Source organism: Brachyistius frenatus, unplaced genomic scaffold, assembly GCF_029030835.1.
Source record: "Brachyistius frenatus isolate BFR_SWC_R1_liver_20210118 unplaced genomic scaffold, ASM2903083v1 Contig_10, whole genome shotgun sequence".
NCBI lineage: Eukaryota > Metazoa > Chordata > Actinopteri > Embiotocidae > Brachyistius > Brachyistius frenatus.
The window spans coordinates 5,494,598-5,522,236 of NW_027210609.1; the positions used below are offsets into that span (position 1 = coordinate 5,494,598).

The 27,639-nt window shown below is 39.2% G+C and overlaps 1 protein-coding gene across 1 annotated transcript; it reads left to right on the plus strand.

Moving 5' to 3' along the window:
- Positions 1 to 104: 104 nt before the first annotated feature.
- Positions 105 to 27,635, plus strand: eya2 (EYA transcriptional coactivator and phosphatase 2). Its single transcript, XM_069691041.1, has 16 exons — positions 105 to 385; positions 11,542 to 11,620; positions 11,911 to 11,949; positions 12,328 to 12,439; positions 13,168 to 13,284; positions 17,626 to 17,702; positions 17,844 to 18,027; positions 18,333 to 18,469; positions 18,644 to 18,727; positions 21,980 to 22,069; positions 24,080 to 24,138; positions 24,918 to 25,078; positions 25,739 to 25,853; positions 26,031 to 26,152; positions 26,341 to 26,441; positions 26,748 to 27,635. Exons 4-16 carry the CDS (start codon positions 12,337 to 12,339, stop codon positions 26,826 to 26,828), a joined length of 1,431 nt encoding a protein of 476 aa, XP_069547142.1. The 5' UTR covers positions 105 to 385; positions 11,542 to 11,620; positions 11,911 to 11,949; positions 12,328 to 12,336; the 3' UTR covers positions 26,829 to 27,635.
- The last annotated feature ends 4 nt before the right edge of the window (positions 27,636 to 27,639 follow it).

Genomic DNA, 27,639 nt, shown 5'->3' on the forward strand with positions numbered 1-27,639 from the left:
TCGGTCTGCGTGCGGCGCGCGCAACCTTTTCAGGAGGAGGGGGAGGAGGAGGAGGAGGAGGAGGAGGAGGAGGAACCAGAAATCTTCTCTCATTTACTTAACATCACTTCCCCACCGCCGGGTAAGCAAACACGCTCCTGAAGCAGCAGCAGAGGAAGCGAAATGAGATCGATGTGAGTGAGTGTCTGCAGAAAGCTGTCACCTGGAGCCTCTCGACCGAAAGCGTCTGCTCTTTTCTACCTCCTCCTCTTCTCGGGAACTGCGGGTCGACACTTCGTCACTGATTTGCCGGGACACTTGTGAGAAGTCTGCGGAGTCTCTTCTGAGCATGGAGAGGAACCCGCTCTGACGGATTTTTCCTGCATGTGCTTTATTCAAAATCATGGTAAGTGAGACGTCTTCACTTGTGCCTTTCACCAAGGAATAGCTTCGTCCTCTCGTTAATCTTCAGATTGTGTTCGTCAATTTGTGAGTTTTAGAGCTGTTTATTTAGACCGACAAAATTTGATAAAGTCTACCTTAAAAAATTTTTTTTTTTTTAAAACACGTGAATTTTCCATTTTTCTTTCCAAACATAATAATGACTAAAATAAACAAACACCTTAATATTTAATTATGTGGGGAAAAAAATTAAATACATTTTCTACAGTTATTTTACAATTAGACCTTTTAAAATGATGGCAATGTATATCTATATATTTTTTACGTGAGTAATTGAGAAAATAAGAACAAGCAGAGATTAATTATATTTAATTATTACACCAATCCTCAAAATACAAACACAAAATGCATGTTCCACATTCGCTATTTATATATATATATATATAAAACTACTGTATTGTAATCCAGAAAAAAGCTAGACCATAAATAGTATTTATTTTCAGAACTTGAAATACTCAGTGGAGGATACTATCACATAATTTTGTTTTTGATTAAGCTTTCAATAATTCATTCTTGTTGGTGAGTCGTTTATAAGAGCAGAAAATTCCAAAATCCCCCTTTAACAAAACAATTATTGTTTCTCACTGAGCCATTTCAAAGATCTGTAGGAGTGTGTGAGTTGCCTTCTATTTTGATTGAGCTGCTTTGTTTTTCTTGGTGCTGCTTGAATTCGTGCACCACTTTCTGCTTTGGCCTATAAATACAGAAGATTACACCCAAATCACTGACACCCCTTCAGTAGCCATGCAGGGACCCTCATTAACTAAATTAGGGGAGCCTCGCTAAGCATTTTTCAAAGGCTGGTATTCATATTTTTCAAGGACCCCTTTATGGCTCCAGTCTAGAAACTCACTCTCTGTGTTTTGCCAACCATTTAAATTACATTTGAACTTTTTCTATCAGCTGCACAGATGGAGGAGCAGTGATTAATGGGGCCCTCGGGTTGGGTGCAATCATGTAAATACATCTATTTAAACCTAAGAAATTTGACACTGCAATTACTTATACTTTTTAGATTTTGTTCTAATATTTAAAACATATAGATTAATTAAGAAATATCTAAAATTACAACATCACTTTTTAAAATTATATATGCTTGATTTGAACTACTAATTTTATGATACACATCTTTAGAGGTTTTTTTTCTCTTCATTACCATCATTGTTGATATCGGGCAGACAAAGTTTAACTACAGAGAAATGTGTTCCTCTTAACTCCCAAAAATGTCCCTTTATTTCTGAATCATATAGAACAAACTGGACATTTGTTTCACCCAGTCAGTGTTAATTATCTGAAATAAACCTGCAGGAGTGATGGCCAGCCAAAGACGGGTTCTTTTCTTTAGATAGCAGCTGTATCACATTCGCATCCTGACGGACTGTAAATCCTAGAAATCTCCTGATATACCTGTATTTTAACCCTCACAAATAACATCCAGGGGTGTGATGGAGGAGGTTGGGAAGTGAGCTGCAGACCACATACCGAAGGTGTGTGTTCGAGCGTGTTTGATTTAACACTGTGGTTCGTCTCCTAATAACATCAGGCCCCATTTCTGGACTCCCTCCCCAAGACTGACCGGAGACCCTCTCTCTCTACCTCTCTCTACTTGGCCTTCATGGTTCTTATTACTAGCTCTAATAAATTGTGAATAACCAGCAGCCCAAAAAGTCCCGGGTTGTGGAGAATTCCCCATCCTGTAGCGCAAGGCACCCCCTCTTAAGAAAACACAAATTAATTCCAAACCTCTCTGTAGCCAAACCTTTCTGGAATGATAAATATTTTCATAGGAAGCTCTGCTCTTCCTGACTTTATCTGCACCAATTTTATTATATTTCTTCACAGCTGCACGGTTCTTGATGTCTTTAAGCTTCTGTGCGTCTCTTTACCTCTTTCTCTTTCTCCTCGTCCTGTCTCTCTCTCTCTTCCTCACTGGGAGTCAAGCAGTCTTACCTACTTGAATTTAAGGTTACAGCAGGGCTGTCATGTTGACCCAAATAGTCTGAAAATATATCCAATCCACCCTTGCAGTGAGAAATGACAGTATGACCTCAGTATTAAAACCTGAACAGATCACTGTCATTGTAAAACATGGTTTTATATGCCGCACTGAAGTGAGTGTGTTCAGTATTTGGTGCTGAAAAGTTTTATCATTAAGGTACTGCTTTTTGGTTTTCACTCACAGTTGTTGTCATCCACGCACATCTTTGTGTTGTTGCTCAGCCGTGTGGACAGAGCACATTTGTCCTAACTTTTAGGTCTGGTAATCATCCTCTGCATGCTATTGATATTGACTGTCTTCCGACACTACGTATGGTATGTTTGACAAGAAATCATGTCACAAGAATCTTTGCATATTAGTTTGTCCTGATTTTGACAATGAGAGGAAAACATTGGATAAATAGGGTTAAAGGATCCAAAAACAGACTAATAAAGACTCAAACATTCTCACTAAGTCAAATTAAGTGGCTACTTTTAGGTGAACAATGTAAAGTATATTAAGTCAAGTGTGCTTGTTTGCTCACTGGTTTATTTACTTATACTTTTTTTTTTTAAATTTATTATAATGTATCTCCTCATGACCTCACAAAAGCATCTCAGTCCATTTTTGATGTGTAACTGTGTCCATATTCCTGAGGGGTCATAGTGAACTAAAGAAAAGTCTTAAGGTAAAAAAAATAAAAAATAATAATGTCAGCAGGAAGTGAAGCACTTCCGTGCCAGAAAGAGCAAGTTACGGAATAAATTACATCAAATCAGAAATTTCAGGGTTTTTAATTTTAGGCTTCAGCTTACAGAACAACTGCTTCTAAAACTTTATACAACTTTTTGAAGAAACTAATTATGAATGTAGCCTGACATTTGTAGCTCTTTCACTTATTTTTTTGCAAAATATTTTATTAAATGTGCAGCAACATAAGAAGTGGATGTCACTAAACAAAGACAATACAATAAAGATTAAAGACACTGATGTAGAATTCTTAACATAAAAAAAACTGCTCTCTAATCTTCTTGGTGTCATGTCTTCACAGAATATTTACTTGCTGTGCTGAGTTATATTTTACGTGTATATGTCTGATAGGAACTTGGTCAGTAGAATTTTAAATCCACTAATACCAAAAGTACTGTGTATGTTGTGTTAAGTGACTTTTGAGGTGTGTAGAAAACGTCATGTTTCTATGAAGGTTGTTTTTGTGTAGCCAAAATCCCGATGGAGAAAGGTCCCCTTGTCTTTGTTGGTTCGTCTGTTGCCGCTCGAACAGTTTGAGCCTCCAAAGTTATCAAACTTCCCTCCCTAAACGTTTTCTTCTCTCCCGCTCTTCCCTCCCCTTTTTTAATTCCCTTAAGTCCCAGTGAGCTCCTGAGGAGGCCTCGTGGTGATGTGTGTGTAGGTCTATGTGTGTGTAATAAACCCTGGGCTGTCAGCAGACAACAGCTGTGTCTCTGGCTATCGCAGCTCTCCTTATCTCATCTTGAGAATGGTGAAGCCACACACATCGCAGCGTAGCCTGCAGTGACCATATTACATTTTCTTGTGCTTAATAACTTGGTGGTACTTTCCACTGAAAAGAGAATTTGATCATTCCCGGTGGTGCTTGGAAATCTTTTCTAGGTGGGAGAATTTTTCTTCAGCTTGACTTCATTGAACCTTGTCTTGAAATGTGCTTTTCACCATTTTTCAATCTGTTAAAGTCAGCTCAGTTGATATCTCATTTGTCTTGCGTTCTTATCTCTCTATCAAGGTATACTTCACTTTTACCTTTTTCTTCTCTTGCTCTCTCTCTGTCGCTCTCATACACTCACTCACACAGTAAATCCACCAGTAAAGAAGTAATTGGACCTTAGTCCGTCTGTAGCGTATGTGAGCCTCAGCTACCAGCCAGCTCTGTCTGGCCAGCTGTTAGCAACTAGGGCGGCCACTCGCCATCATTGCTAAGGAGACCGATAGAGGGCAAACCTTTTTGTCCTAATGGCTAATAAAGCAGCTAGTCTTAGAGTGTGTGTGTGTGTGTGTGTGTGTGTGTGTGTGTGTGTGTGTGTGTGTGTGTGTGTGTGTGTGTGTGTGAGTGAGTTCATTAGAGAAGGCAGGAGCACTCATGCAGTCAGGCGTGTGTCACTTCTGAATGTGTGAGCGCATGCACGACCACCCTCCCATCACTGGACCAGATGTTTTTTACCTGGGAGCCAGACCACCATCTGACTGGGGTCAGCCCAGTCCTCCAACCCCACACCCGCTCCTCCGGGCTGCTGGGAGGTCTGCCAGCTGTCCCTCACTCTGACCCCCGTCGCGGGGCAGTGGTTCTGAGGGAGACAGAGTCTGGGCCTTGGGGGTAGGTGGTCCTTCTTGGATTTGGCTATATTACAGGGGGAAATTATAAGGGATATTATAAGTGTTAGTCCTCGGACACAGGCAGTGAACCCGAGTGTGGAAGCACAAAAGAAAGAATTAGAAAGCAGTAAAAGGAATGCCGAATTTTCTGAGAGGCAATTTAGACAGGAGCAAAGAGTGTGTGCTGGAAGAACAGAGAGATAAAGACGCTGGCATTGTGGAATAAAGAGGTTTTGATTACTGAGAGACAGAGGAGGCTTCTGGCATTAATGCAGTCTTGTTGCAGGAGTTAGTCAAGTGAAAAGGAAAGGCCACCAAGTCTGGGAGGTAAAGTTACAGAGTGCAGACAGAGTCGACAACAGGTTCACTGCTGCCAGAGATTAATCCAAGCCTCTTGCAGAAGGACTGTGTTTCTTTCGAAGGGGCTCTGTATCTGTCGTTATATGGCTTCACTGTGCATTCACTTTTACTTAAATTAAGTATTAGCAGTATTAGCCAGGTGTGTGTGTGTGTGTGTGTGTGTGTGTGTGTGTGTGTGTGTGTGTGTGTGTGTGTGTGTGTGTGTGTGTGTGTGTGTGTTTTGGTTATTTTAGGAAAAAGTTGCAGAGACTGTGAGAGTTGGACCTATTAAAAAGAAATTCATCCGTTTTGTCGGTTTTAAACTGGTTGTTCCAGTTTCCAAATTTTTTTTGTTGATGATGTAAACATCAGTAGGGTTAGTAAAAGGTGGGAATGTTTGTCTGCTGGCTTACTGAGATGGTTCACTTTGATAGCAAGCAGGTCACTGAACCGCAGAAACATCGTACACGTGTTTTTGTTTCCTACTGTCTCAGCAAATGTGAGACTTTACAGAAGTCAACAGAAACAAGACAGACTTCTGTTGAGTTTGATATTTTTCTGTGTAAAAGTTAAACCATTTTATGTTTTGTTTTTTGTTTTTTGCTGGTGGATAGATTTGTCTGTGGGTAAACAAATGTTTTGTTATTTCGTCATAGTCAACCGTCAGTTGTTATTGTAAATCGTAAAATCCTTTTTAATACATGTAACACTGATCCTACCTTAAAGCTTACTCTGTGTCATTGTCACTTATGTATTTGTTTTATTCGAGTAAGGTTCAATCAAATTGGACTTATGACAAACATTGTACCTAACATGATGGATTTGTGAGAAACCTTTTGACGGGCCTTTATGGAATTAAACCAATTAGTCAACAATGAATCAGAAACTATTTTAAATGATACTTGATTTAAGTTTTTTTTTTTTTTAGTTGTGAGGATTTCTCTGATCCGACAAAACAGAAAATTTAAAGACATAATCTGGGGCTCTGCAAAATTATGATGAATATTTTCACAATTTTCTAGCATGTTTAAGACCACATGACTAATTAGGAAAATAATTAGCAGAATAATTGATAATGAAAATAAGTTTGATCTTGCTCACTCCATGAATACAATCAGAGTGCAAGCAGCAATTGATTGTGTTTGAGGTTATGTTCAATACGTATTTTTTTTACATGTATATAAATAGGTTTTATGCATTGACCCAGTTAGATTGCATTTTTACAGGTTGCCTATCCACTTTTTATTGGAGATTTATCCGGCTTATCTGGACAGAGTTTGCGGGGTCTGGAAGGCCTCTGTTTTTATCAGACCGTCGTCTCCTAACACTGTTGTCATGATACGACACATATTTACTTTTGTTGTGACCTCTTCTGGATGTTGTAATTAAGAGGAAAATGAGGAAGTCAGGTGACGTAGTGTAAAGCGGTACAAAGACAGCATAGGGGGCAAGGTTGGAGGAGGTTAAATTTGTCACTACCCACATGTGCATCACAGCATTTTGTAGGGTGGGTTATGCCTTCGCCATCCTAGGAAAATAATAATTTACCTTATGTTATTTATTCAACTTACGTCAAGTATGTAACACAATTTACTCTTTCCCTAAACAATGTTAACTTTTCCTAAACCTAGCCAAATAGTTTGCGTCTGTAAACCCAGCCAAACTGCTATTGTTTTTCCAACGTCAACCAACATTTTTTTTTTTATTATTACCATGGCAACGAAGGTCTGGTTTGCTTTGTTGATACTGATCAACGGTCATATATTTAGTTTTGTGAATTTGCCTATTCTGTCGTTCAGGAACAAAGACTAGTGGGTTCTATAGAGGGCACTAAAAAAATTCATATATTGTATGTTCGGGAGTCATTGTAAATATACCTACTCTGTTGTATTGGTATGAGGAAAATATAGTTTTTATCATGAGTTTATGCACAAAACCATAAGAGATTTTCCAGAAACTGTCTATAGAAACTACACCCAGAATTTCCACTTACACCTTAAATCATCTTGTGTTCATTTATCGTTGACATTGTTTTTTCTTCTAAATATGAGTTTTTATTTAACTGCAACGCTAGAAATAATAACTCTGAAATAGAAGTTAGTATATGTTTTCGCTGTTCACTGCAGTCTGCCCCGTTGAACTGTCAGCTGTGTGCCAAAAGTTGTTAAAGAGAGCCGTAGCTGGCAGATGGCACCGATTTCCACCACGGAAACCCTGATAGTGTCACACAAACCCAAATAGTGGGCCCTTGTTCAATGTCTTTTATCAGCAACTGAGAGAGAGGTTTGTGTGCCACAGTGAATCAACCCCCAACTTCCCTCAGGCACTTAGGCAGACTGTCCAAATTGAGGGCTCCAGGTGGGGTCCCATATGGTGCGATTACAGACCAACGAGTCACCTTTTCAAGCTGTTGATGGAGAACCACAGTGTTTCTATAAAGGTCACGCCATCCGAGGGTCACTGCAGTGTGTAACCAGACTCTCACAAGTCGTATCAAGACTCAGACCGACACTAACACAGCACAGATATTGACACTGTAAACACACGTCTAACCAGACACCCGTCAGACAGTTGATATAATATCCACATTATTTCTCATGTATAAAGGGACACACCCTTAATTAGAAATTCATCCAACTGTGACTAATTCCAGCCGTGGTATCTGATGAAGTACACAAAAATGATGAAAGCTGTTGAAAAGTGATGAGTCAGTTAGTTACAGTGCACACGGTAAATATTAAACCCTGCCAGTTTAATTCAAATTAAGCAACTTACCTGAAACTGTTTGTGACGTATTTAGTAATTTAGATTCCTACAATTTCCAATACATATATATATATATATAATATAATTTGGACACATTAAGTACGGAAAGTGTTTTCGGTTAACTCAATCATATTTTGTGTCATATGTGCTAAATTTAACTACCTTACTTTAACCACATATTTGCTGATTTCTTAGTATTTGGTATCAAGAACCAAATTAATTTGAGGTGTCTGGTGCTAATTATCATTCAGCATATTGTTGCTTAATAGCTCAGGGGTCAGTATGTCAGTTTGTTTCTTGGTTGTTTGTATATATATACATATATATATATACATATATACATACTGTACTGTATATACTGTGCATTTCATATTTAATATTTGTTACTGCTATTTTATTGCTTTTTATTATTCTATATTATCTTATTGCTTCCTGTATGCTGCTGTAGCAAAAAAAAAAAATTCCCCTTGGGGATTAATAAAGTAACTACCTAACCTAACCTAACCTATGCTTGAAATATACTATAACGACAGCATGTGAAACCACCTCTGCCTTATTGGAGTCTGTATTTGTTCTGACATTTACATCATCTTCACCCACTGACTGGACTTGGTATGAGCGGAGACGAAAAAAAATTCAGTCCTTAAATAACTAATCCTGCACAAACAAGTTCAACACTACCAACGCTTTTGTGTACACTTTCCTCAGTTTCATTAGTTATATTTACTTTGCCTTCAGATTTGGTCAGATAACATGCCATATGAACTAGTGTGTTGCGCATGACAACCCCCTGAGAAGTGAAGCTAGTTGCTACGAACAGTATGAGTCACTTTTGTGTCAGTCATTTTTTTCCTCACTGCACTTAACACCAGGTAAATCTGCACAAACACTGTATTCCTTTTAACTGTATCAAATGACATTTCAATTTAAAGCACAATACGCAGCACCAAGACTAGAATTTGATATCCGTGAAAGAAGCAGTGGTCGAGCAGAACCCTGGGACCCAGGTGAAGCTGGTGGGACATGGCCTCGTGGCCCCCCTATGGCCCTGCTGGGTTTGTTTTAGCTTCAGTTTCAGCCCTTGGCTCTCCACATCTCTGTTGAGCTGTGCTCATCTTCCCTCCGGTGTCCTGCAGTTCCCATGGCCTTGGCCGCCCTCCTCCCAGGCCTCACCCTGAACCAGGAAGTGCCTTTGCTATCACACACAGTTTTTGTGTTTGTGTGTACGTGCATGCGTGCGTATACAGGACTGTTGCAGTCAAGAGGACTCTGAACAGGCGTCACTTTCACGTTTGATCCCTGGGAAGTACAACGAAAAGCGAAGCACAATAGCACTTTCCTTATTTTTCTTCTGTGCCGCAGGATCAGTGTCGTTCTCTCGAGCTTCGCAGTCTGCCTGCAATGAAAGTCAGATCAGGGTCTCTGATGGCTGCAAGGCCTCAAACCAAGGTTAAGGATCATTTCTGAAGTGGAAAACCTGACACGAAAGCAAAAGATGAACATGAACACGTAGTTTAAACTGAATGTTGGGATTTAGGATTGACCTGAATCTAATATAAACAGGCTTGAGTTCAAACTTCATCAAAGTCATCTTTTCTTAAAAGAAATGGAAGTAGTAAGTAAACCAGCTTACTCTCGCATTTGCAGTCTGTTTATTTTAATGAATTATTAAATAATACAGACGTTCAGGTGGTTTTTTTGGGGGGACATATGCTCTGGCTACATTATCATAGAAATGTATTTATTTACTTAAAAAATACTAGAAGCTGTCTTGGATTTTTCAAAAGTCAGGAGAGCAGCTCACTACATTAGCTGAAGATGACGTACTGTAACATGGGAATTGTTATGTGTGCTTTTCTGTGTTTGTCAAAAAAGCTGCTGTTAAGGACATGAGAACAACACACTGTAAGGTGGCTTTGGTTTTATCACGCCAGTTATGGTGAATCTTTCATTTTAGACACTTCAGTCTTTTTTTTCTCAATCACCTTCATGTCTCTGCAGCTGAAAAGCCCTGTTGCCCTTATAACTCATAGCTGTCATCTGTCTCTGTCGTTGTGTTGTCAGAAAGGTTGGAGGTCAGGCAGTTAGCTGCAGCTTTGCCAGATTGGAATGGCCCAGAGGCAAACAGAGAGAGGGAGAGAAACATAAAGAGACAGAAGAAGATAGAAAGTGAGAGATGGGATTCATAAAACTGCTCAAACAAGAGTTGTTGTAATTGTAATTGTAATCTTTTTTCCTTTCTTTTTGTATGGCCAAAATCTCAATAGAAAAAAAACATTTATGTCCTGCTCTCACAGCCATCACTCTTTGGTGAAGGTTTTCCATAAGCTTCGGAAACCTGGCTGCAGGGATTCACTCTTATTCAGCCCGGAGAGTATTATTGAGGTCGGTACTGATGTTGGGAGATAGGATTTGACTTGAAGTCAGTGTTTTCAATCTTTCCAAAGAAGATGGGTGGGGTTCAGGTCAAGACTCAGAACTCTGTGCACTCTAACTGTACTGTCACACTAGAAAAAACTTTTCTTTTTGGAGCCGTTCCAAACTGTTGTCACAAAGCACACCTACAAAAAAAAAAAAAAAAATCATTGTGTTACATTAATAGGAGCTAAAGTAACCCATAATTTTGGTCCTACAATATAGATAACATTTTTACCTTCATGTTTACCACCATACCTTCACTCAGATTGACTGGTACCTCATGTCAGTGGGATTAAAGCGGTGCAGTGGGACAGACTGACCTCTTTCATCTTCCTGCTCAGACTAAGTCATTGATCTTTTGACCCTCAGCCTACTGAGATGAAACCTCTTCTTTCGGACTTACTTTCTGTTGCTTCTGTTAATAATGAACAAAATCAACGGTTAAATCTTCTATCAAAGTATTATGTAGTCGTATATTACTTGAGTGAAATACGTTATGATATATTGAAATACCTCTAAATTCAAATGAAAAACAAATCATAGATTAAAAAAAAAAAAAAAAAAAAAAAGGGTCTGTTTTTGGTTAAGCGAGTGAATGTCTTTAAGGAATTTATGTTGTCATATTTTTTTTACAAATCCATGAATCTAATATTACCACTAAGCAGCACTGCTAATTGATTTCCAACAATGCCTCTAATAACGTAATACTGTAGCACAGAAAATAAACTGTATTGCAAAATCTCTCCTGTCTCATCTTGTCATCTCATTTTATCCTGTCTAACAAAGCTCTATTGTCCAATCATAACATCCAACAAACATTTCTGATGAACTATGAATTGTGAGTATGCCACACTGCCTTTATTTTGAATTTGAACCAGAACCTTGTTCTGAAAGTTTTTTCATGGTTCATTTCCTCTGTAACTACATACAGGTGCCAAACAGCAGAGTGACTCAGTAGAGGTGTAGAGTGGAGCATTTTGCAACTCTTTCCTCTTCCAACAATGTTATCTGTCAGGTTCCTTTAACTCACTAGTTTACTGTCACTCTCTAATGACAAGACTCCTCACATCAATACCACATTTAGTTTAATCTCCTTTTCGGTTTCTCGGTTTATCCTTAACCCCATTCACCTTTTGAACTGTGTGCATGGAGAAAATAGGTGGCTGCAACAGAGCTCGAGGCACGTCGCCATGTGTCAGTGAACTGCATACCTGTGTGCTGATGGTGTGTATTTGCTATTGTCTCTGCAGGAGAGTTGACGGCTTGAGAGGAACCTGACTAACAGCAGTGTGACAGGATCAAGAGGAAAAAGCTGTCTTTACAGGGCAGGTGAGAGGACAAAACTACAAAGAAAAGAGTGTCCAGTCTGCCTGTGAAGTCAACAAACAGATTCAGTTCCCTTACAATGACATTTTGCTTCATGATAAAACTTCTCTTTTTAGAACTCGGCTTACCCATTTTTGGGACTGACAAAATATTTGATTAACCCTTTACTCATTTTTCGAGATAACAACCGTTCTTGTTTCTTTGAATTTTAACAGATTTTTGTTTGAGTTGAAGAGTTTCTCCTCATATTTCATTTTCTAACTGGTTTCATGTTTATGTTTATTTTCCGACAGTGCCCGTTACCTAATTGAAACTCATCGCACCTCCTGCAGGTGAGTTTTTCATGAGATTTGTCCCTGAAATTAAAATTTGTATAATTGTCACAATAAAAGTAAAACTTGGCACTCTTAATATCTGTTGATTGAGATCATGATGAAACCGGAACATCCTTTTGAGTCACTGTGATTTAGCCTTAAACAGTGTGATGGAAAATGTGAGGTTAATTTGATCACGAACTGTAAGGGATAAGAGGGGTACTCTTTGTTTTGTTTGTTTGTTTGATCTTTTACTGATGGAAGAAGCAACTCTTCTTCCTCACCCTCAGTCCTAACATACCAAAAACAGATATTATGTTGTGAAGGATAAAGAGATTGAGCAAAGAAGAAATTTGTGACCCAACAATGCCTTGTTTTTAATTTTCCTTCTGCAAGATCAGTGTCATGGCTGCATACGGACAGACTCAGTACAGCCCCGCCCTCCAGCCTGCAGGACCGTACACACCGTACACTCACCACACACAGGGCTACAGCATGCCATCTTACAGTAAGTACAAACAAACACAGTGTGATGTAAAAACATACCTTATTTAAAAAAAATTATCTCAAAAGCAAAACAAAATGTTTGTAATGTGATGGCATGGTGTACATGCAGAGCTCGATTTGAAATAATTTATATCAGACTCTTTGAGTTAGTGAACCTTCTTTCTGTCTTTTCCGATGTAAACAACAAAACACAGAAACATCAGTGCATTGGGCAACATCCACTGGAAACTTCAAACAAATTCAGTCACTTTACACTACAATGACAATACAAAACAAAAAGGGAGACATGAGGGGGACACTAGGGGGAACAAGACACATGACAGACATTTGGTAATGTACACAGGAGACTTTGTACTACAGGGATAGATTGTGATGTGTTATTTATATGTTCAGGTCAAAGTTTTAATGAGGAAAATAGAAGAAATAGATAAAACCACACACCCAAACTTTACTAAAACCTATAAACTTGAAGAATGCAAGATAAAATCATGATACACACAATAAGAAGAGCATAAACTTTTGCGCAATCCAAGAAGTGTCCTTCAACTAACAAACATGTGAGCAAAGGCATCACCTAACCAAATCAAATTGCAGCTCTCAACAACAATTGTTTACTGTTATTAAATTCTTAATGGACATAGTTAAAGTAAATAAATTAGATTATACATGTTGCATCTTGATTACTTTCATCCTGAATGCAACATAAATCTTCTGCTATTTTTCTTCTAGACATTAAAACAGAGGACGGTCTGAGCCACTCTCCAGGACAGACGGGACTACTGGGATACTCAAACTTCAGCAGCACTCCTCCCAGTCAAAGTCTCTACAGCTACTCTCACACACACGGTCAGTCTGAAACACCGTAGGCACTGTAGGAAATGCTATCACTCACACAAACACCGTTCAACAGAGCTTTTATACACCATCTTTGATTTAGTCTGACTGAATGGAGCATCCATCCAGCAACATCCTCTCCTCTCCTCTCCTCTCCTCTCCTCTCCTCTCCTCTCCTCTCCTCTCCTCTCCTCTCCTCTCCTCTCCTCTCCTCTCCTCTCCTCTCCTCTCCTCTCCTCTCCTCTCCTCTTCTCTTCTCTACCTCCCTACCACACCTGTTCTCCATTAGCTGCGGTCTGGACTGCTGGCGTCAAAAGTCTCTCCACCCCTCCTCTTTTCTCGGGGTCAGGCCCCCTTTCTCCACTCAGACCAACATCACAGCATGCGAGCGCTTGTGTTTGTTTCTCTGAAGAAAGAGAAAGTGAGAAAACCTGTAGACTGAGAGGGAGAGAAACAGAGAGGGGAGAAGGAATAATAATAATAAAAAAATGGATATAACAATGGAAAGGCAGAAGGTCTTCCTGATAAAGAAATGCTCAGATGAAGATGTTGTATAGTGCGTGCAGCTCTCTGCCCACACATGTCTGTTTGTGTGTGTGTGTGTGTGTGTGTGTGTGTGTGTGTGTGTGTGTGTGTGTGTGTGTGTATGTGAGTGTGTGTCTGCGCTGGACGCATTCCTCAGTAGACCGGCGCCCAAAGCATGACTCGCTCAGTGCGACTTTATGGCTTTGAAACCAGCGTGAAATTGACATTGTGTGTGAGAGGGGAGAGGTTAAGGGGCATTTTACGTAGGGGTGAGCAGGTTTAATGTTGCAGACGGGGTATGTGCTGTCTCCACTGTATGGATGACACAAAGGAGAGACAAAACAGTGTATACCAGTAAACACGTGAGGTGCGGACATGACTTTGTGGACCACATAGTAGTAATTGTAATAATTTCAATTTACTAAGACTTGGAGCAAATGCATTCACATACCCTTATTACCTTACTCTTAAATTATTAAGTATATGAAAGTATTTTCCTACTTGTGTGACGTATTGGTGTGACTGTACAATATGTCTAGAAACTAACTGAGGACATTTTAGGTAGGGCAAATAATCAAATTTCAGAATTTCCACAGTAACTACTAAAATTACACTCTGGCTTATTCCAATTTAGATATCAGTATTGTTTATTTTGATTATTGATTAACTTACTTGTGATTTTTTTTTTTTTTTAACAAAACATTTAAATATATGGTCTAATAATGTGTTCTCTGGTTTTAAAGTTGTAGTGATTTTACTGTGGCACCAAGTCACTGCAATTGTTTTGATCATAACACATAGAAATAAACCGAAATTACCCTTTAACTTTATGCGTTATTAGTATTGTTGACCTCAGAAGCCTTCTTGATATACATGTAAAAAAAATCACATCTAATTGTACGTTGTACATAATTTGGATTCAGACCCTGAATTAAAAACGTTAGAATATCTAATTTCATCATGTCAGAAAATTGGTGAAGCACTGATTTAACTGCTTTAATAGTTCTGAAAGAACTGAAAAATCTGCAACTAATTTTCTCAGTTAATCTATTTCAATCAATCTGCATCAAATCCTCAGATTTTAGGATGTGAAAAGACAGAATGGCACTTTTGCTTGAAAAGTAGCTTAATTGATTGATCATTTGCATTGCTGCAGATCAAATTTCTGTCAATCAATTAATTGATGTATTGACAAAGTTTCATGCTTGACCTTTTGTTTGACAAATGTCAGCTCATTGCACCATTTGACTCTCTCCTCCTCATCCGGCCGATTGACTTTGCATATTTATCTCAAAATTACGCAAGAATTAGATATAAATCTTTTGTCAGATGAGAACAGGTGGCCTGTCACGGTTGGTAATATTGTAACCTGTTCAAAAATGTTCTTTGCCATCCATTACAATGTCGTCTTTGATCTTTCTCCAGTTTCCCACTGACTCCAGATCAATAATTTTTCTGCCTCTCCCAGACAATTTAATTCTTGTTTTCCATACGACTTTCTCTTTTAAGAGAATATTCAGATGTCAGACATCATACAGGAATGTAAATAAATTCATGTAAACACACTTTTAATGAAACTTCTTACAAACTGGAAGCTCTTCAGTGACTGCATGTGCTTTGTTAGAGTGCCACTGTTGAACCAACAAACAGTTTTTAACAGAGTGTAGTCAGAGTTTGAAGGACATTGTTCCCAAACAAAATAAATTTGTTTGAATATTTTTATGCATAAATCATTAACTGCAAACTTCAAACGGTAATAAACTACCACAACATCCAAATGTTTGTAGGATTTCAGAATGTTTCCATGTCATCCATTACACTGTACACAATACACAAGCATGCACACGCGCACACATACGCACACACACACACACACCACAAATAGCCTTCGAAAAACTTACTGTACCCTGTGCGTACAACTGAAACCAAATGGGGTCTATGGGAATCTTGATGTGTTTACTTAAGAGACCTCCTGTATTTTTCCTTTAGTCAGTCTGAAGACTGTTGTGTTGTCCAGGGAGGTTTCAGTATGATTCTTCCATTGAGTCATTATTCTTTGGTTTGTCATGCACTGTCTAAAGGAGAAGGAATAGGGAGCAAAGAAACAAAGCAACAGTGGGCTGATTAAAGGATGGAAGGAAGACTTGAGGAAATTAATCTTAAAGAAATGTTTTAGGACGGTTTAGGTCGTAGCTGAATAGAGAAGAGTAAAGCTGTATTATCCCCAAAGTGCAGCTTGCCTTAAAGTTAACAGTAAAAACAAACAGTGTATGACCATCACAAAAAAAAAAAAATACTGAATCAACTTTTAAACCATCAGCAGTAATTGTTTAAAACATGATTGTGTTAACTGAATCGTTCTACTTTATATAACAAAAAACACTCATTCAATAAACAGTACAGGTCAAATCAAAGCAATTACTTCAATCTTTAAAAAAAGACTGAGACTGTTCATCTTAAACCGTACTGTGCACGGGGTAGGGGGAAATCTATAACCTTTGTGAATATGTTTTAATAAGTTAATTTTTGTGACCACTTTTGTGACCACTGCACAGACCTGAAACTTTGGCAAAGAACGCATGGACCTGAAAACTTTGGCAAAGAACGCACCTCAAATTTTGTGTAAAATTTTTGGGGGGCAAAAGGAAATTGCAGGAATATTGGAGAGGTGGGAAGATTGGGAGCAACAGTTGTGTTATAGCGGACGAGAAAGGCACTGTGTCCGGGCGTGTCATTAGCATCGCATCACAATTTAGATTGTTTGTGACAATTGTTTTACCTCAGACGCCTCAGTGACGTTTATGCTCTCTTTCAACATGAATGACACTCAGATTTTTTTCAAAATTTGCTTCATTCAAGGTTTCCATAGAATGCATTGTATTTGGAAATACAAATAACTTGACTACATACATGCAGAAGTACCGACCGCCCCATCAGCATAATTTGTCTTTCAAACTTATTAGCAAATGCCACCATGCTAACACACTAAAAACTAATATGGCGAACATTAGAAAACATTATACCTGATAAACATTAGTGCATGATGTTAACATTTAGCTCTAAGCACCACTGTGATTGCAGCCTCACAGAGCTACTTTTTGATTGATGAATGGATGGTGAAAATCATCTACTGTCTGTTAAGGTCTTAAACTTTAATAATCTTATATTAAGGTGTTGGGATGTTTTATGGCCTTCATTAGAAGCCACACAAGACGCACCTTTCAGCACAGTTGGTGTCAAAAGTTCATTTCTTTCCTCTTTGGCAGATGGCCAGCATTTCTAAAAATTTTCGTTGGTTTCAATTTGTATTTTTGAGACATCCTGTTAACTTTCAAACAGAAAACTAGGAATAGATATTAGAAGTGTTGTCAACAGCCGTAGGTGGAGGTGATGAAATTACAGGAGAATTAATTAATCAGACAAACAAACAGGATACCATGCAGACTCGACAGGAAGATGCAGGGTGAGACAGCATCACTGTGGGGAGAAATTGCTCAGAGGAAGACTTTCCTGCCTTGGCTTGATTAGATTCGAAGATTCCCAGAGTGGCAGCAGCAGCAGCAAACGTCCCCACCTGTATTGTGTGTCAATCATAAATCACACTCGAAGCTCCTGCAGCGCTGAGCAGTCACTGAGGATTTACTTAAAGTTTACTGCTAACTACTTCATCCACAAAGCTTTACAGATCAGATTAGATGCTGCCAAATTATATCTTCTTATATCTTCAATTGATTCATCAATACAAGATGGAACAAATATCCTACCTGTTTACAGTTTGTATTTGTATTTGGCACCTTACAATTTGACCTTGTTCACATGATTTCTTAGGTGGTGGTATTTCATCTGGAATTTTTCAAGGCACCCACGCAATCTCAAATTCCACCCCATTCAACCCTTCCCAACAAGTGAGTAATGTAATCTCAAAGAGTGTTTTCACCATCAACACGTGAGGAAACTCAACAGTTATAGCCATCTCTAATCAATGTATTATTGATACATTTTTGTGTTTTAATGCCGCTGACTAACATACTTATCTGTGTTGACAGGAGTTTTCAACGTATTCAAGCTACAGTCCGAGTCAATACTCTCCGTATTATAACTCCCATCACTACAACAGCCCCTACCTAACCAGCAGCAACATCAGCCCTGCTGCCATCACAGCTCCGATAGCCTATCAGCACCCAGAGCAACCCGTTATGATGCCCAATCACAGCCCAGAGTCACACACAGGTAAGGAGTTTTTGCTTGTTTGTTTATTCTTTCTTTCTTTCTTTCTTTCTTTCTTTCTTTCTTTCTTTCTTTCTTTCTTTCTTTCTTTCTTTCTTTCTTTCTTTCTTTCTTTCTTTCTTTCAAGAGACAGGTCAAAATGAATTACTAGAATTGTTATAGCCGAGATATTATTCCAAGTGTTAGTCCGGGGTAATACTACAAAACCAATTAATCCTAAACTTAGACAAGTCCCCCTTTTAACATGCAAAATGTTGTTTTAAAAAGACTGATGAGCACCTTTGTTTTATGTCTTTGTGTTGTTTTAGGAGAGTACCACCCGCCGCCCAGCCCCCCCACACCAGGTAAAGAGGAGGGGGTCCCTGCACGAAGGGGGTCAGATGGCAAGTTGAGAGGAAGAAAAAGAGTCAGTGACCCCGCTCCACCTCTGGACTCTGATATAGAGGTAAACACACTCACACTGTTGGAAATTATCAGGACTTCTCTACAATATTTATATTTTTCTCTCTCTCTTTCTCTTTCTCACACACACACACACACACACACACACACACACACACACACACACACATATACACTGTCATGTGGTTAACATTACATATCTGTTATTTCACTGCAGCGAGTGTTTATCTGGGATCTGGATGAAACCATCATCATTTTCCATTCGCTCCTCACGGGAACCTTCTCCTCACGATTTGGCAAGGTACGGTGAGATGACCCCTCCCTTTGTCCTTTACTGTAAGAAGTGTGTGCTGTAGCTAATCACACTCTGACAACAGTTAATCATACAGCAGGTAGACACAAAATCCTCACAACAAACACCCTTTGTTTCAGTGACCCAGTGCTTATTTGACTAACAGTCAAAGGTTTAGCTGCCTGGGATCAGCCCATAACCTTTGGGTCTCATCCCTGAGCTTTTTCACACGCTGGCTGTTTTGCCTTTCTGCCCTCTTGTTTCTTTTCATAATGCAGCGGGGTTGTTTAGCTACCCCAGCAACCTGCAGCGTGATTGACAGCCAGCGGGACCTTTACATAACAGACAGGCAGCTGACGATGGGCGGACAGTGGTGCGTTTCTTGTTTTTGGCCAGGGAACTGTGTTTTGAATTCTCACGATTCCCCTGCGGGTTGACACAATGCTGATGGGAGTTTGAGAGCAGCGTCTCTGATGGGTTCAGCCCCCGGCAGGCTTTGCATGCTGTTGTTTCTTTTTCTTTCTTTTGCTGCCACAGACAGGGGGTGAAGAGAGAATGGGAGGAAGAGCGAAAATGAGACAGAGAGAGAGGGAATAAGTTAGATCGGTGTTGAAATGTGACTCGTGTGCCAAAAATTCCTGATTTCTCCCACCACCCAAACGCCCCACTGCTGGACTCAGGGAAGCTCAGTTGGACAGACTCTGACATCAAAACTCAGACATGCAGCGGAGGAATTGAATGAGTGACGGTGGAAAAACAGATTAACAGTCCAACGTGTCAAGATGGCTTACAAGCTGAATTTTTTTTTTTTTTTTTTTTTTTTTTTCTGTTTTGTTTCTCCGTCCCTAATTTGCAGATATCTCATCCTTCTCTGACAGCCATAATATATTTGTTTCTGGCTTTAATTAACTTCACTTCACCGCTTTGTGTCCTGCTTTGTACGGCCCAGGCTCTTCCCACTGGATCAGGCTATTTAACTCAAATGTTTGGACTTATGTAGAAGCAAGTCTGGGCCCAGTCTGATGGAAGACTAATGGGCGTGATGAAAGACAGTCATTTTCACCAGCTTGGTGAGCCAGAGGTGAACGTTGATCCACGCGATGAGCCGACCCTTCCTCCCAAAACATCTCTTGCATTATCTCATCTATCATACAGCACCCTACATTGTCCTCTAGTGTGGGAATTCTCTACCCCCAGCTCTGTCTTTCATATAAACAAAAAAATCCCCTGCATATAAGACTGAAGGTGAGAACTGAAAGCTTTGAGTGTTTTGTCTTTTTCTACTTCCTTTTAGTCTTTCTTCTTCTTGTCCGGGATTAAAAGAAAGAGGCTTTTATTTGTCCTTGTGCGCAGTAGTAGCCCTAGTCTTCAGAGGAAGGTGATTACAGATAATTATTTCAATTATTAGACAAACAGAACAAGCCTGCCTTAATCCTTTAACCCCTCCCACTTCATCCTTTCCATTCATCTCTTTCTTTCTTAATCCACCCTCTCATCATTTTCTCTCCCTGTCATCCTTGTCCTCCCCATTTCTCCTGCTGAACTTTTTGTGCCCTTTACCTTTTTTTTTTTTTTTTCTTACACCCTCTTTTGTAATTTTCATGATTTACCCTACTTGTGTCATCAAGCCCATATTACCACTCGGAGCCAGGAGACAACCCTGCTTGTCATTTCAAATACACAAATCCAAAATTCACCTTTGGCTGACATCTCTCTGCTTTGCCTGTCTCGCTGCCAAAGAGGAGCCAGTGTTGCCATCAAAACAATACACCACACATATGTGCACAACCTGCTTTTGTAGTCTAGAATGATAACAGCCCAATGCTGTTTATCAGTCCAACTGCCTGCAAGTTATGATTTATATGTTTCTGCGGGTGATGATTTATAATTTGCTTATTAAGAAATAAACCTGAAGTCGGTGTAATGCAACACCTGGGTGGTTGTTTGGCTTTCTTTTCATGAGGAAGAAGGAAGGCTGTGTGGTGTGAGAGAAGATGGCGAAATACGATATACCTCTTCTTTTTCATGATCATGATGTATGATACCTGTTTTTCAGTTATTAAATCCAGTGTAACCATTGAGGGCAAATTGGAGAAAACTTCATTAAGGACCATACTATACCATTTATTATACATCTGTATATTTGGGGATTTTTATTCTTCTTTTCGTTACAGGTAGCCATTGATTTCCATTCATTTATAAGATAATCTCTTAAAAAAAGATAAATGAAACTTGCTAGAATTGTTTTTTCCAGTAAATGTCAAGTCTGCATTCATCAATAGCCAGGCGTCCTGCTTGGGTCTAGGAGATGCAACGTCAGTCTGTTGGTCTGCTGGTCCACCACTTTGGCCCAGACTGAAGAATGAAAAAAATAAATAAATAAAAAAAAAAATAAACTTGTATTAGAAACTTACAGAAACACTGCTGTGATCATCCTTGAGATGCCTTAAAATGATTTAATGACTCTACATGAATTTAAGTTATTTCTGATAGTTTAATCTAAGACCCAGTAGTTAATTAAATGAGTTTAAATTAATACTCTTGGCTTAATTTATTGGAATGAATCAGGAAAAAATGTCAGCAGAGAACAGCGAACTAGCGAGCTCAATTGAAGCCAAAATAAATTGGTCGGAGAAAAGATAGTAAAGATAAGAATGAGAGTTTGGGGAGTTTGATTGACAGATAAATATTCACATTTGCCGCTCCCTGAAACCTGTTTATGTCAATCCAGTTGATGAGTTTGCGGAGGAAGTAAGAAGAAAGCTGTTCGGAGAGACAAGCAGACAGCTACACTGACATAATGGCAACAACAATGATGTTCAAAAATGTGATTTCATGGATTATTCTCTAAATACCAAACATCTTAGGCCGTCAATGTTAGCCTGAACACCTCATTTTTTTTCTTAAATAGTTAACAAGGGTGCAGCCATTGAAGTGATAGAGCTGGTGTTCTGTCATCGTTTTAATTAATGAGGTCAAAGCATGTCTATAGTTTACAAACAGGGAATGTGACTGCCTGAACAACTTCAAGACATGAACATGTACTGTGTATATGTCCAATACTAAGACTATTAATAGGAGATAAACTGTAAACAATTTGGTTGTTTTATTTGGGAATGTCAAAGACACAGCAACTTGTAATCCTTTGAGAGGTCCACTGTCATTTCTCTTTGCTTTTTTTTGTAGCTTTATAGGAGGATAACGTGAAAAGTAACTGTGTTTGCAAATTTCTCAGAAACGTATTCGTTTTATGTGCATCAGGACTCTTCAAAGGCAGTGTCTCTGGGTTTATGGATGGAGGAAATGATCTTCAATCTGGCCGACTCGAGACTCTTCTTCAATGACCTGGAGGTGAGGTTTTTTTTAATTTGTATGATAGTTTGTGAAAAAGGAGCACAGAAGCATATTTAGACAGTAGCAAGATTAAATTCTGTTTTATTAACTACCATTTCCTTCAACTAGAAGCTTAAACATTATGCCTTTCTACAGTCAAAATTCTTCGCCTCACAGTACACTGGCTCTCACTATTTTTCAGTAATTGTGAGAGTTTTTTCCAGTAAGCTTGAGCAGAGAGAACATATCCAGCAGTGTAAGCTGGCACACAGTTAACCAGAAAACCTTCCCTGCAACAGCCCGACCGAGAGGTTTGACATTTGGGTGCTGTTTTCTTACCTGGCATAAAGCACACTGGTTGTCATTGTAGAAATCCCCTCGCACAACATCTATCCAATTCTTTCTACAGAATTTTCCAAACAAATTCCCCTCCTGGAGTGACAGTACAGCAAGAATATTAAAAGGACGGGATTGCTGGAATAAGTGCTCTACAGATAGACCTGTGTAAAACTCCACCAAAGTCAATATGGGTATTGATGCAGTCTCTAAAAGTGATGACTCCTCAAAAAAAAAAAAATTCCAAGTGGCCATTAAAATGCAGTTTTAGTAGCTGCTTGTGACTGAACAGTGCATATGTTTTTCATCCTACATTCCTCGACCTTGTTCTGACAAAGAAAAAAAGATTAAAGAAGGACGCAGAGATGGAGAACAAGTACACTTTGTGCTGTAATTATAGGTTTGTGTCTGGGTATCCGAGAGGAAAATTAGTCAAATGGGAGGAGGAACAGTCAAGAGGAGGGAAAGGAGCCAACAAAGCCATTTGCAAACCCGGTTTTTATCCCCTCTTTTGTTGTCAGGGCTCAGTAAAGCTCTAAAGCAGTACGCCGCAGCAGGCTGACAAACCCTGTGAAGTCTTAAGATACAATTATCTTGTCCTTAACATGTCAGTAGCTACAACAGTGCCTACATATGTTATTGCTGCTGTCATGACTGTAATCCTACCAAAAATTAATATAATTGTACTCTGACTTTTTTCTGATTAATAAAGGACATAAATCGATTTTTTTTTGTGTCTGAACTTTTCCTCATTCTTGGGTCTTAAATTATGAATGAAAATAAGATTAAATATAATCTGTGTGGCTGTTTTCAGTTTCAGTGTTTATGTTATGCTGCTGGGTCATTTGCACTGTACGGTCAGTAGTTCCAGCTCTGCACAGGCGGATTACACCTGAGTGGGAGGTGGGTTGCAGCCCCTGGGAATTGAGTTATGTAGCAATGTGAGGAAGATGAGGTAGCGTCTCCGTCTGGACGATTGAAAGGTGATAGGAGAGCCTGTCTGTGCCGGGTCATCGCATGACAATTAGGAGTCGTACTAGGACTCTTTTCGTTTCTGCACATATGTGTTCATGGCTGTGTGTTTGTCACAGTATGTGTATTATTTGTGAAAGATAAAGGGGTTGTGAGATTTAGAGGCTTGAAGCTGGACTCTGGAGAAAGTCAGAGAAACAGAAGTATTTTTTTTAGCAGTTTTTGTTTGTGGTTGTGTTTCTCTTGTGACTTTTCAGTGTCTGTTTGCTGAAGGTGAAGGTGTTTTTAGCTGTAGCCACATGTTTAAGATATAGTGTGGTTTTAATCCCTGCAGTTTCGTTGGTTGCATCAACATCCAATATAGAGGAACAACAATCGTTTGTCAGAGACAATGGGCTATTCTTATGATAATTTTTTTTTTTCCCAAAAATGTTTGACGCACTATATAAAAAAATAAAAATCAGATTTATTACGTGGTTATGCTCGCGTTGCACCACCATGTTGACTGTCTTGCATCTCTGGCGCCTCACTGTCCCGTGCTATTTATTTCCTCCTTCCTTGTCTTTTATTTTAGGTCTTTTTCTCGTCTTCTTTTTTTTTTTTTTTGTTCTGTCGTGCTATCACTCCCGGAGGCTCCCCTACAGAAGAGAGACCTGCCTGCACACAGCTTCACTCTGAAACAGATCTCTTGATATATCCACTCTTCTTTTCATTTCCCAGGAATGTGACCAGGTTCATATTGATGACGTGGCGTCGGACGACAACGGACAGGACCTGAGGTAAGGCTTTGACTGTGTTACTGTACTCTGAGACTCTTGACAGTCCTACTGTAGCTCGTGAACCAGACTTGCCCTCTGGGTTTTTGTGCTCCGGAGGAAAAAAAAAAAAAGTAGGGAGATGAGACGAGGAGTGTGAGCATTTTGTGTGCATTCGTGTGTGTTCATGCATGCAAGCATGTGCATGTCTTTTATTTCCCCGACTTCCACAGCCATATAATATATCACAGGATTATCCAATGCTTTCTGTTCTCATCAAAATATCCCTTCTTCACTCCCTCTGTCTCTCAGTCCAGACGTTTTATTGCATAAACTTGTTGAAGCACTTTAGGATAGTTTTAGGAGTGATTTGAGAAAGAGCCAGACTCTACCAAAGTACTTCCTTGACGTATTTATTTTATTGAACTTGGCCCTTTCCATCCAAAGATGTTTTAAAAAATGTTCTAGCCATACTCTATGTATATACTATTTTGTACTGACAAAGGCTCATTCATGGTTTGATTCAATTTTAAATGGTTTTTTGTCCCTGAAATTTCTTTGGTTGCTCTGGCACGCTTCCCTAAATTTTATGAATGCTTCAAGCACTGCTTCTTCTTCAGAGCCTGAATTGTTTGAATGTATTTCTAGAGCCAGGAAATGTTTTCATGAATGTAGTTGTACCGACTTTTTAGTATGTCACCTTTGAAACACTGATAACAGTGCTACCATCAGATGCTCTGGAAAATGTGGTTTGTATTTTTATGATCTCCATCCTGGCTGTTTCCTGTATTGTGATCCTGCAGCACTTACAACTTTGGGTCAGACGGCTTCCAGAGCCCAGCAGGGGCCGGCTCTCTGTGCCTGGGGTCAGGGGTCCATGGAGGGGTGGACTGGATGAGAAAACTGGCTTTCCGATACCGCAGAGTCAAGGAGATCTACAACACATACAAGAATAATGTTGGGGGTAAGCTTCACTCTTATTTTATTTACCATTGCTGCGTAAAGGCAACCTAGACATTTCAATTTCTCTGAAGTTAGTTTATGTGTGGATTTCTAGCACATATAAAAACCTGATAAGTACAGGAAATTAGTAACAGAAAGTTGAGATAACAGTTAAGTTGAAACTAAACAAAGTAAAGATTAAAATTAAAATTCTTTGACTGCAGTTTTGCTGATACTAATTTGTAATATAGGCCCTTTATTAAAGAGCATTTTGTATTCCTTGTGTTCCAGCTGGAGCATCAACTATGTAGGCATAAAAATCCAGTGAAAATATGTAGAAGAAAATACTTGTATCTTTATTTGCTGACCTATTAAATTAAATTAATTCAATCATGATGTGGTGAAAAAAGCTCAAAGGGTGGTGAGTGACTCAGAAGTGGTGCTCTGCAGTAGCATTGGGAACCTCTGATTACAGCTGGCTGCTTTAACTCTGCGTGAAACCATGTGTCTGAGGCTTTGGTGGTGTGAGAGAATTGTCCATCCAGGAACTGCAGATAGTCCTGCTGTCAAACTAAGAGACGTCTCGGTAGATGCAGTGGAGCTACAGTTTAAAGGTTTACATCCTGCCCGGTTTTGTTTCAATGACTGACCTTTTAAGATTGTGTCTCTCTCTGATGGGCAGGTTTGCTGGGCAGCCCCAAGCGAGAAGAGTGGTTACAGCTGAGGAGAGAGATGGAAGTCCTCACTGACCTGTGGCTGACTCAAGCACTCAAAGCCCTGGCTCTCATCAACTCCAGGTCAGTTCATGCTACCACAGATTTACACCAGTTGTTTAATTAAAATGAGATATTAGCTGTTAGTTTTAAAATGATTATTCCCAATTTCACATTATGACTCGAATGAATCTCAGTTTCTGATGTTGCACGTGTCATTTACGACTAAAATTAACCATAGAATCAATATGTTTGTTCCAGGCCTAACTGTGTGAATGTGTTGGTGACCACCACACAGCTTATCCCAGCCCTCTCCAAGGTGTTACTGTATGGACTGGGCTCAGCCTTCCCCATAGAAAACATATACAGTGCCACCAAGACAGGTGAGGAACATCTGGGGAAGAAGGGTTCATGATTAAGCAACAAACAATACGTATTACTCTTAATTACTTCTTTCTTCTAATATATCTTATGCCGGTAGATTAGTTTTTCCTTTTCAAAAGTCTTTCATCAAAGGTACCAATAAAAATGTATTAATATTGTTACCTCCCGATTTTTCTTTTTTTTAAAGGCAAAGAGAGCTGTTTTGAGCGTGTCTCTCAGAGGTTTGGTCGGAGAGCCGTGTATGTGGTGATAGGAGACGGAGCCGAAGAGGAGTCCGTAGCCAAGAAGGTATAACTCAATCAGATTTTTTATGACTGTGACTGCTTAGAAATAAGCCACAACAAATCAGTAAACCTCATGGCACACCATCTGCAGCCTCTGTAACTGAGTTTTTTTTATTTTATTTTTTTTATTTTTTGTGAAATGGCCGTATTGTTTAATGGGTTTAGCATTTCCATGTACAGTATGTTATCCAAACATACTTTAACACATACTACAGACCCCCTTCAAACCAGAGTACAAGCTGCACTCCAAAAGTTTTGCATGTTATGAAACCTAAATTCAATATTTTTTTTGTTTGTTTTGTTTTCTCAGAAGAACATGCCATTCTGGAGGGTGTCCTGTCGGGCAGATCTGGAGGCTCTGAGCCATGCACTGGAGTTGGACTACCTCTAGAGGGCGCCAGCTGTCACGTTCTGCTGTTTCACCCAAAATATGAGAAGCTCCTGAACTCCTGAGTGCAGCCAGAGGGTGAAGATTTCCCCAAGAGACTGATTCAGAGTCAGTATTTCTATTTTGCGTGAGCGCCTTGGCGGACAATTTTACACCAACGCCAACGGAACTGTGAGGACTTTGGAGGCGAGGCTGCAGTTTATCTGTGACACACAAAACATGAAGCCAAAAGTGCTGGACCAAAACAAAAGACCAAAGTAAAGTAAGGGACCAATACTTCATAACTAACCCCAGGGAACTATGGTTAATACAAATATTATATATATATATATATATATATATGAAAAACTTTTCTTTAATACAAAAAAAAATCTGTTCATCTCAATGTTATTGATGACGTCCCACTTTTATACACAAAAAAAATTGTTGCACTGAATGCAAATTCTTAGATCCAGTTTAATGAACACAGTGTCTGCATGGATGAAAAGTTACGTTTGTTGTGCTGTGTTTTTATACTTGTTTTGAGGCTAACTCATTTTTCTCTGCCCATTATTTTAAAGACAGAATTAGAAACAAAGGTTATTGTATTAAGCGAGATAGATTTAGCTTCCACTATTATTTTAGTCAGTTAGAAAAATGTCAAATACTATTCTCCACATAGGCTATTAAGATAGTCTGTATTTTACCATTAAAATGAGGGCTATTTATTGTTGGTTCAATTCTACGAAACAATGAGGTATAAATATGTTGGGAGCTCAGCATTAAAAGTTACATTTGAAGACCAAAAGTATGCTCTTGTAAAAATGTTTTGATA